Here is a 12,223-nt window from a genome sequence, read left to right as displayed (position 1 = left end):
GGATATTGGTAGGTGACTGATTTGATGAGGGGAAACACAGAACAATATGTAAGATGCAGGAAAAATGTATTGAGAGCCACAGAAGGGCGCCATGTATGCCGTGTAACACTATAAAGCATAGACTGAGTACATGATACAATTCACATCAGACAAGGAACACAAACAGCATACAGAGAGAATAGAAATAGGGATGAATGTGCAAAATTGTTTTATGGGCAGCTGATGTTTTAGGAAAGAAAGGAACACTCAGAATATATAAGGATATAGTTTAGTGATAAAAAATGCTGGGAATGTTGATTGTAAACAAGTCCAATTGGCAATGTCTGCAAGCCAAAAATAGATTACAGGGTCACCCTAAAACTTACAATGGTTAAAAGAGAAACTCATGCCAAACAACTATGTAAAAAATCAGAGATGACAGAAATTGAATCATCTTCTAATGAACTGTAAGGAGTTTCAACAATGCATCCAAACAGGGAGGGTAAATAGGCTCCCCCACTGCCATGTTTGTCCATTGTTTTGAATTTCACACAAAGCTACACAAGGGCTATCTGCACTAGCAGTCTCTAATTTAGCAGTGTAAGACTAAAGGGAGGCAGCTGGTCAACCACTCACTGCCAATTCTTGGACTACTCTTTCACCAATGAATAGTTGAATTGGCCTTCACATTATAATATCCCCACAGCTGAAGGGACAAGCATGTTTGGCGTGATGGAGATTTGAACCTGTGACCCACAGATCCGCTGATTTCTCCAAGCCCATTCCCTTGGCTGTGGTTTTGCTAGATAGTAGATAAGAACAGTGGGAATCTCGTTAATCCATTCATGTGCGTCACTAATTAGATGACAAGGCATTTGGCTACCTTAAGAGAGTCATAGTTACTCCATGGATGCCAGGCCTAGGGAAACAGGGTTGGATATCTGTAAATCCAGAACATCCCTGATGAAATGCCATTGGATTATTGATCACGAATTACTTACTGCAAACATATGTGGGTATGGCCCAGAAGAATAAGAGCCTCCCAAAAGAAACAGAACCTTTCACACAGGAAGAGAAAGTGCTGATAATACTCTCTAATCTAAAAATTCCATGGCTCACAAGCAAGGAGAAGAAGGTTGGACTTGACTGAGATGCAAGTTGAAACCCACCCTCAGAAGAACAAGAGATTGGGTGGAGTGTATAATGGATCTTGATAATCCAGCCAACATAAGCAAATTCTCTGATGAGAAGTTAGGTGTATGTGAAAGACTCTGCAAAGGATAGAGCAAGAAGAAGTCATCCATATCAAGACAGAAATCAAGCCCACAAAAATATAGGAATCAGGCAAATGACCAGACTACTAAACAGAAAATGTAGGATGCCAATATCAACCTGAAAGAAAAAAAACTTGGAAATGATAAACATGATCCTCTTCTATGAGTTGCTAGCAGGAAACAAGACCTTGAGAGAGGAAGGAATTGAGACAAGAGATGTTGCAGAAGGTGTGAAGAGAAGAAGGGAGAGTCCTTCTGACAAAAGATAAATGATCCAAGAGTTTGTTGAACAAGTGTAGGAGTCTCTGTGGTATACTGGGGGAACAGTATACTAACTCCTGGGTGTAAATGATCAGCATAATAATCAACAGGGTACTGCAGTTAATAAGTGGATGGATCAAATGGCATGGGTGAGAAAGACAAAACACAACATACCTGCAATATCAAGTCAATAAATTATGACTCAACAGGCTGAGAACATGTCTGCACAGCAAAGGAATTAGCATGGGGTTGAGCATCCAAGTCTGCATCATCATGATCAATTCGTCAGGTAATTCATGGGGACTAGAAACCACTTAAAGTAAAAATGTATTTTCAAGATGGCTGGTATAAGTATTACTACAACAAGAAACAGACAATAAAAAATCCAAAGATACAACAAACTACAAAACCTTACACTGCTGCATACCATACATTTCCGACATCAGCAGAAAAAATAACCAACATTTGAAAAAAACCTTATAATAAAACACAACATTCCACTGAACACCAAATTTATTCAAAAATGAGGTACACAAGTAAAGTACACACTCTGTAAAAACTACACTGGCAAAAATTACATGAACATTGTTTATAAAATACAATTCAACAACTACCAGAACTTCTATATTGAAAAAAGAAGCAAAATTATGGAAACCAGAGTCAAAGAACAAAAAAAAAACACAAATAAATGCAATATAACCATAGAAAACACCTAAATACTAATCAGAGAAACAAATACAAACAAATGCAAAATCAAAGCCCTACTTATACAACTAAAACCAAAATTAAACCAATATAAAGGAACACCTTTATACCTATACTAATTGATAACTTAACATCCAACTACAATGCCCCCTATAGTCCTGTACCTGTTTACACTCTTGTCCCTAAGACATGCCCAGCAACGGTCAGTTGAAAACTCTTTGTTAACCTGATGATAACCTAAGAAGTCATATTGTTCTATACTTTATTTTAAAGTGCTAATATTCATACCAGCTGTCATGAGAAAACAAATACTCAGGTAATGGCAGAATAGCTTGTAGATTGGAAGATCTCTCTGCACACATGAAAGAAGCCATCTCCGAACAAACTACGACTGATACTTTTTCTGCTGATAATACTACACTTGCAGCTGATATCATGGGCTGTTAAACACCCCTACAATTGACAGCCATTATAGTTATAATATTATAGAGTGAATTCATAAATACTAATTATCACCAGTAACAAAGTGAGAAATAGAAATGACATTCAAATACAAAATCCCAATTTTATTATGAATAATGTTGGAAATTAAGCACTAGATCTTAACACTATCATGCTAAATCAAGTTGCAAAGATTGAGTTCAATTGCCTAGAGAGTCTGTTGCACTGCAACTAGTGGAGAAATGTCAAATGCTAATTTGTATACTTAAATGAAGCTGAAATATTTATTATGCACATGGAATTATGTGGAAGTTTCAAGGCTTGTGGCAAGCAAAAATTTGTGTACTAGAAAGCAGACAAATTGAAAATAACTAACTATGTAATGAGGTTAGTAACTATACTGGAAACATAAAATTTATTTTGTGCTTTACTTTTTGTATACTTACATTCAACATTAGACTAGTTTTCACAAGGCTTGTACTGGATTGTAAGCTGATTTAAGTTATATTCCTAAATTATTCATGTATAGTTTGATTCTTATTTTAACATCCTTCTGCCTCATCAGTCTTTTTTATGTATATATACGAATATTAAGCATGTGTCAGCAAATTTCACATCTTATAGACATCATTAATATTAACTTTCAGAAGAAATTCTACAACTTTTGGAAAAAAAAAAGGAACATCCTATTATTCCTTGAAACACAAACATACACCTTGGTAATGCCATACCTGGGTAAATAATGTCTGGTTTTAAGATATTTCAAAAACACCTGTTAAACCTCTAAGTTCAAATTATGCTTAGATATGTTTGAATATCCAACAAAGAGTTAGCAAACATCAGAATTCTCTTCTCATAACAACTGAAGAGCATAAAGTCAATGTAGAATGGTCTACAACACTGAAATGCTATTGAGAAATTTGCATATTTCAAACAGATCAATTACATGCAAACTGCTCAAACTGCTTTCAATTTCAACCTTGAACTAAGTTTAATTTAAAGTTTTCAAACAGTAATAAAACAAAATGATCATTAAAAAATAAACATTATTTCTACTTTATTTTAATATAAATGTACTGTTCATACAGTAATTAATAAATTTAAGTTTAAAATATTCATGTACTTCTTTCACTAACAGAATAGGAAAGTACTAAATTACCCTCATGAAAATCAACCATGTAATACAGCTACAGTACAGAAACATAGTATATACCAAATCTAGTCACATCTCAAAACTATCTATAATCTTTCATAAACATCTTATTTAGAAACATTAAACTTATTTTATAGTATATATGAATGTGGTGTATTACATACATAAAAAGCTTACTTAAGCAAGAAGTCAGTCACTCTTTCATCTGGATACCAAGAAGGAAGTCCAACTTTAATTCTGAACCTTTCACCAATATACTTTTTTATCTGGATGTGAGAATAAAGTCCCTCATTTTGGACAAGTCTAAGCATATTGGCTACACAGCTGCAATTAAAGACAGAAAAATAAAGTAAAAAGTTAATTGAAACTTATCATTTTGATCTTTAACAGTTTTTTTAAATTTTAAATTTTATTGAAATCCTACATATAACATTCACAATGGATATAAAATAATAAAAATACATCTATTCTAGAAAAAATATTTCAAAAATTAGAACAAATATAATTTAAATAATCAAATGAAAGCATTTTTTCAATCTCAAAGAGTTAATGCTAAACACTTCTATATCAATAGTTTCACATCATGTTTCCTAAACTTTTAACAAAGTTCAAGCAACAAAGATTCAGATATTTCTGTATATGAGAAACATATTTGCAAATAATAAATACCATTTTTAAAAATGCCTTCTTTAGATAACAAGTGAAGAAAATATATTTCAATCATTGTACTAGAAGTAACTAAAGCTAAGCAATTTAAATGATACAATCAATTACCTAAAAGCAGCAGTTACATTGATTAATGCCATGTAGACTAACCAACTAATCAAATTTTGAATAAATCAATTAACGTCCCCAAAATAATAAAAAAATCAAAATTTTTGTTTTCAGATTATTAATATTTTTGATTATTCTAACAACTGACCTTTTGAAATCATAATTAAATCAACAGTCATGATAATAATCAACTAATCAAAATTAGTTTACAATTATTTTTTTAAATTTTCAAACAATCAATTGAACAAAATTATAATGAAATATATTGTAACAATAATAATCAACTAATTAAAATTAAAATTTCTGATTAATGTGATTTCAGATCATTTCAACTGTTGAAATGATCAAAATATTGCCATTACCTTTGAATCCATATTGAAAGGAAAGCTATAATGCAACTTCACTGCTCGAACAACTATTTTATACTTTTTCAGTTTAATGATCATTGTAGCTATAATGCATATTTAGTTGTTTTTTTTAACTAAGGTATGAATAATAATTGGTAGTCCTACTTGTATGTTACAATGAAAATAAGTGCCAAAATTAGGGTTTGCTTTCAGGGAATCCTAGTAAGTATTTTTGAAAAGTACCTAGGTTCCCTATGAGACTGGAGAGAAGGTTTTATTTATTTTACAATCTCAGGGCTAAGTGAATTTGTTTGGCACCATTTATAAGTTGGGGTCTTCAGCAGTTTGGGAGAAATTAAATAAAACACACACAATCACATAAACTGAATCTTATTATACGAAATTTGTTTGTTGTTAAGGAAAATAACTATATATTGAGCTATCTAAACCCAATTTTAGAATTATACATTGTAGTTGTCGTTTACTTTTACTTCAAGTATGTTTAGATTTGGGCATCTTGGCCTGGGGATCCAAATTTCTAACTTATAATTGTATAACTTTGTTCTTTAATTTTATATTGCCAGACATAGATCTAAGAAAGGGTCCAGGAAGCTTTAACACCACTCCATTTTTTAAAGAAATAATGAAATATAAAAACAGCTAGATGCCCTTAAACTATCACATAGTATAAAAAAAAACACATTAGATAACAGTGCATTTATTTAATTGGTCCACTAATTACCACAATATTTGTTTTTTTCAGGTTTTCTTAAATCAACACAACTGGAGTCTACAGCAATCCAGTTACATCCTCTGCCATTATCTGATTATTTCTAAGTTGTAACAACAATATAAACATCAATTAATCATGGAAACTATATTCAAAGAACACAAATAAATACTTTCACACATTTTTGAACACTGGAAACTAAATAAACACAACATAAGCATAGAAAACACCCAGATAATAAGTAGGGAAAAAAATATAAACAAATGGAAAATGAAGGAAGCCCTACTTATACAACAACTAAAACTAGAATTACACCAATATAAAGGAACACCTTATACTTATACTAATTGATAACCTAACACTGAACTGCACTGCCCCCTATAATCCTGTACCCTGTCAGTTGCAAACTCTCTCTTTGTTAACCTGAAGATGACCTAGAAAGATAGAAATGTTGTCTCTGCTTATCAATAAAAGTGTTAATAACCATACCAGCTGTTTTGAGATACATTTATATCTCAAGTGGGTTTCTCATCATCAAGGAATACCACCTATAATATTATCCACGATTCTTATCATGAGATAAGCAAAGGGACTTGCCAATATATATATTTATTAATTTGGTAACAAAAACTTATGAACAACCTGAAAGTTTGAAAGGTTTCTGTCTGTGATGAAATATTAAGAAAAGTTTCTCAATGTGAAACAAATGATTTACATATAATACATGTATTTATTGTGTGTACACAAGTTGTAAAGTCCATATTTCAGGCTATTTAAAGCAAAACTTTGACTCTTTTTGAGTGAATAACATTAATTGGAGTCTAACATGACACTTCTGGCATAGACAATTTAAAACTAATCCAAACTTTGTAGCAAATTTATATGGGAGCCACTGCATAAATTTCTTCACCAATTTTGAATACTCAGTACAAAAATACAAATACCCAAACCATCCTTTTTATTAACAGCTGGTTCTATAGCATGTTTTATTTACAATTAACAGTAACTCTATTCACCAAAGTATATATCCAGGTAAGAAAGATGAATTAAAGAACGAAAGAGTATCTTATACCCCTTCATTACAAAATCTGGAACTTGAAATATACAAACTGAAGTACCTAGAGTAAATTGTTTCATAGAATTTGTACAATAAAATTCTGATTAGGTATTAAACTAAAACTGAGACATTAAACTTGTGACTAAATAAAGAATAGTGTTATATATCCACTGTTTTATCATATGAAAAATTAATGGCACAAAAACACATTTTCACAAAGTAGTTAATATAAATACTTTAAACAGGAGTCATATTCACCCTTTGAAAAATGAGTCATATTCTTTTCCTTTGATCATTTCTTTGTAGATATAATGGTCAGTAACATCACACAGAGCCTTCAAAAGTAGCACAACAGGAATAAAGAAGATCTCTTTCATATAGGCAAACATTAGTTGGCATGTGCCGTTTGTTAGATAATGTAACACCATGTTCTTAAAGAAAGAAAGAAAGAAAAAAAAGAACATATTATATTTGTATTTTACATATCAATATAAACATTTGTTTGGATACAATACTTTCAAACAAGACCTAAAACTTTAGCACTTTCAAATAGTTGACCATTCTTTTGGGTATAAATTAAACAATGCAGACTACCAATTGAAACTTATTAAGAATAATAATAAAATCGTCTTTTAAGCCTCAAATTATTTTTAGCTTGCTTCCACAGTTTGAATAGAATTATATTTCTGTAGCTAATTTATACTGAATGCACAATCTATAAAATGATCAATGGCATAATTTCCTTATTTCTTGTAAACTTTAAATAAGCATTCAGAAACATACAATAACTAGTCACTTTACAAAGAATCTCACACACAACTCATGAATACTCCATTTATTTTCCTAAGAAAAACATACTGATCTCATGTTCTGTCAAATGATTACTATAAATACAAAGATGTAGTCATATCATGATTAACCTGCTAGATGACATCTAAAAGGAAGTATAACAGTCTATCTGTAGCAATAATATGCCTAGCAAAGATGTAGATATATCATGATTCAACAACTTCCAAGTGGATTCATGTCACAAGCTTCCAAACTTCTGCTCTTTTTGATTTACATAAATGACATAAAAGGAAAAATGGTCAACAAAATTACTTAAATCTACAAAGTATTTTAAGGTATTGAATGTTGCTAGTTGCAAAGATGATGGTATTGTTTTACAAAAGGATTTAGATTAGTTGGTGAGTTGGGCAAATAAATGGCAAAAAGCTATTAATTATAATAAATATAAGGTAAGGCATGTAGATTACCAAAATTAGAATGACAAATATAATTTGTACGAGAATAACCTTAACAATGTTATGTAAAAGGATCTTAGTGTTCAAATTGCTCAAGCATGTAAAAATGTTAGCAGTTTCCTGCCAACTGGGAATTTATTTTTATTGAACTACACTGATTACCCTTTTTTTTTGTTAAGGCACAAATTAATATACTGATACAACACTACATACATGTAGCACTTACAAAGATCAAGTATGGTGACAATTACTCCTCATCCATAAAGTGAATTCTTAGATCAGATACAATTTACAGAGATTAACATTTTTCTAACACATGTATTTCTGATAGATAATTACCTCCTATCACACAAAGCTATCTTTATCTTCAACTACTCTCTAAATATTGCTAAAACACTTTTTGCAATCAGTGCACCAGTCTATACACCCCCATCAATTTTATGGCATTTCTGAATACGTACATATTGTGCGACTCCTTCCTACAATATCACGATATTGGTGCAGCCAGCTATTCCTGCTCAATCCTCACTTTATAAGCAAACCATTCTCAACTTATTCAATTCAAAGATTGGCAAGAATGGCCAAGATCCCCTTACGTTTTACTCATGATAGTCTATGAGTGGCAATCCATGACAGAACAGAAGTATTAACTGGTACTGGGGAGATTGACATATCAGTCCACACCATGACCTTTAACAAGCAATTTCTTGAGGCTGCTAAAGACATTGAAAACCAACAGATCTGGTGAAATGTGACTTACAGAAGATTCCCCATCTTCAAAGAGAGCCCAAAAAATTCATTGTGTAGTATCTCTAAAGTTGACAAAGTTGCAGGTGACAAAAACCTCCAAGATCCTAACTGAACATGACCAAGATCAAAATCTGGTTAAAGATAAAAGAAAGAAATGGAAAACAGGTGAATTAAAGAAAATGACTGAACCCCCTTCTTGTCTGACAGTGTGTTAGGTTAGTAGAACTGGTTTGAGGATGTAGGGAAATTGAGAAAGTGGTCTGTGGACAAACAATGCTAATCACTCCCACTGGTGATGTATGTAGTTCAGCAACCACAAAAAATAAACCTGTAGGTAAAGACACATGGCCTATAAGAGTCAGGTCACAAGCTAGTGTGGAAACAGAACACATAACATAACCTTAATATACCTAGTAGGCAGCTAGAACAGGAAATCTGGAAAGTACTGGGAACTCAAAATATATGTAGTCATGATAATTGTGAGGTAGTTGATAAGACCACCTTAAACAAAACAATTATGGAAGATGCAAAAACTTCTGCAAAGAGCCAAATCAAAAAATAAGTAATGGAAGGAAATGGGTTGTGCCTCCTCTCAATACACCATTGCTAATTTGCATATTCTTACTGTTGAGAAATGTGCTTTTCAGCCTAAGCAAAACCTGAAACAGATACATGACAACCTTTGAAATTAAAAATCCTAATGTCATGGAAAAAACAGCATAATGTCTCTGCCATAAGGTTGAGTTTCTGGATAGCCAAATGTATCATATCAGTCCATGGCTGCCTCCAGATATAAAGCCATAAAGAAATGAAAGAGTTGAGCATACCAGAAAAAATTACAGAAGCAGAAAACCACATGTAACAACAAATCTGGAGCTTTCAACAGGACCTGACAATGGGTTGAAATCAATGTACATCATAACTGTTTACACCCACAAGCAAAGTGAACTTCTTCATGTACACCAATACTAAGGCAATGTATCAATGTACACTACTAATCTTGTTTTTTAATTGGGGGTTATTTTTAAACAATCAACCCTACTGGATCATAAGATTGCTTTGCAATACTACTGGTTGGTTATTTTGGCTTTAGGTCTACAGACTGCCACTCATTAAGGTTGTCAGTGTGTTAAGACCTCTTGCCATTACTGAGGACATGTATAGCTGAATTAATAAAGTGCATGGAACTTGTTTGATTTGTGTGCAACTAAGAGGGAACACTGGTTGGAACTAATCATACTTAGCACCTTGAGTGACACATCAAATACAGATAAGACTTAGAGTTGTAATCCCATCCTGTCATGACCGAATGTATCTATTGCCAAAGCCCAAAGATGAATTACCAAAAAAATAAAACTGCTAGTAGATGGGTGATTCAATGAAAGGCAAACCCACCAATTAGAGTGGCAAAATGAAAGCCAATCAAACAGAATATTGTGATGAAATATGCATTTTATCAGAAGAATCTATATGGATTGGACAAAACTGACCTGCTACCAAAGACATCTCTATGGAACATGGCAAGCTAGCAGGGTGATACAAAAAAAAAACGTTCTGAGAAAGAAGGTTCAAAATTTGAAAACAAGAATCCCTAGACCATGTGTCTCTTTTATAACAAACCCAAGATACCCTTGTGGAATGTTCAGAGTGAAGCCTGATAATTTACCTCTTTATAAGCCTGAAACATGAGGCAATGCTTGTTGATGAGCAAGAAGGATGAAAACATTGTGGAATCCTCTTTGTGCATACACAGACCCTGGAATTCCCAAACTTTTAGTATATGTACCCCATCCCTAAAGCAAGGCCTTCATGAAGAGATAGAATTTTGGACAAAGTAGCAGTAGAAGAACCTATATTGTAGTAGTCACCAAACTTAACAAACCCTTGAGAACAAACAGTACTGCAAACTAAGGAAACTGTGGAAATCAGTGAATCAACGTTTTTGATATCCTAGTCACCTAAAAGAATCACTTGTGTTCTTGTTCCAAAGATTCAAGTGATGCCCACATTCCCAAAAAAGAATGAACAATCCATGCAGTTGGAGAAGGAGAGGTGAGATAGAGTTTGGTGTCCTATTCTATTGCATTGAGCTGGACGAGAATTCAGCTGAGTCCAACTGAGAAATGAGATGAAAAATTAAATTAAAAATACCCAGACTAATGACTCTTGAATTAAGGCAAGAATAGATGTCTCAGTCCTGAAATAAAAACATTCCTTGGTTGATTCTGAAAGTTGAATTAGAATGAGACAATTGATGAGATGGTGTAAGTAGTAACCAGTCACCCATGGAAGATGTGTGCACAGTATGATGTAATGAATGCAACAAGAAAAAAAAAAACTTGTGCAATTTGATGAAACCCACTTGAAGCTAAGGGTAGTCTAAGGAAAAAACACATGGCAAAGTACAAATAAAAGCCAAATGCTATCTACTTGGACATCTACAATCTTAGCAAAAACATCAAGACAGGTTGAGGAATGAGTATTTTGTGAAACTTGGAGAACCTAGGTATATTGATACAGACAAGAGAGATTGACGACTGAACACCATTCTCCTGTCTGCATAATCACAACTAACAGGAATAGAAACTCTGATAAACTAGCATGACTCTCTCACTACTTCTAAACCAATGAAACACAGATCACATCATCCAAGAATTAAGTTCCAAATCTAAATTAATTCTAGGAAATTGAAACCCTACAGATTGGGCAGGTAAGAGTAGTGAAGATATGAACTGAATGACTAATTGTGACTCAAGAACCTGCAGTGCTCATTGACCCGAGGGTAATGTTACCACATGACAAGAAATATTTTGAACTGAACCTTAACAGCTCCTAAAGGCATACAATGACCACCAATACCATGACTGATACAACTGAGCAGTAGAAACCTAAAGTACAGACACAATATATTGGAAATAGCAAAGTACCAAGGGGAAAATGTTGGGGACAGGACACACAAACAGGACCAGAACTATGCACCCATATAAGATTTGTTAGTTTTTTAGAATTAAGCAAAAAGCTACACAATGGGCTATTGGTGCTCTGCACACCACAGGTATTAAAACCTAATTTCTAGCACTGCAAGTCTGAAACCCCTGTAAAAACTGATGTAATTCAAAACTTCAATGACAAAAGAGAGGAATGTAAAAGCCGACAACTCAAGCAACATGCATACTGGCAATGGATTCAACTTACCATTAATGAAGTTAGTTATCCTGATAATCTTCTATTAAAGTGGGACAATTAAAAACTCAGCTGAACTACAAACTATATCTTATAACCTAAAAATTCAAAGAGTAGAATGAGGCTTGGCTGGATATTTTAATGCCTCATATAAGTATGCCTAATAAGGATAAGTGTGATACAGAATACAGCAAACTATAAGTACACATCAGTGATGTCGAGAAAACCCACTTGTAGAGAAATATATATGCAAAAATGGCTCATTTGGGTTGAGAAAATATTTTACATAGAAGAGTCATCGTCAGGTTCACAAAGAAAGAAAGAG

General features: G+C 33.0%; 1 protein-coding gene across 7 annotated transcripts in view; it reads right to left on the bottom strand.

Moving 5' to 3' along the window:
* Polr1B (RNA polymerase I subunit Rpl135) overlaps positions 1 to 12,223 on the bottom strand; it is a 136,304-nt gene that overhangs the window by 64,475 nt on the left and 59,606 nt on the right. For all 7 annotated transcript variants that reach the window (XR_013029259.1, XR_013029260.1, XM_076505847.1 and 4 more), the window contains 2 exons: positions 6,980 to 7,152; positions 3,991 to 4,137 (listed from right to left, as the gene is read on the bottom strand). Coding sequence is in view for 5 of the 7 variants with exons in the window: in XM_076505847.1 (XP_076361962.1) it covers positions 3,991 to 4,137; positions 6,980 to 7,152 (320 nt within the window). In the remaining 2 variants the exon portion in view is untranslated. The remainder of the gene's footprint in view (positions 1 to 3,990; positions 4,138 to 6,979; positions 7,153 to 12,223) is intronic.

Source organism: Tachypleus tridentatus, chromosome 6 (genome assembly GCF_004210375.1).
Source record: "Tachypleus tridentatus isolate NWPU-2018 chromosome 6, ASM421037v1, whole genome shotgun sequence".
Classification (NCBI taxonomy): Eukaryota; Metazoa; Arthropoda; class Merostomata; order Xiphosura; family Limulidae; genus Tachypleus; species Tachypleus tridentatus.
This window is presented reverse-complemented; position numbering and strand designations above follow the sequence as displayed.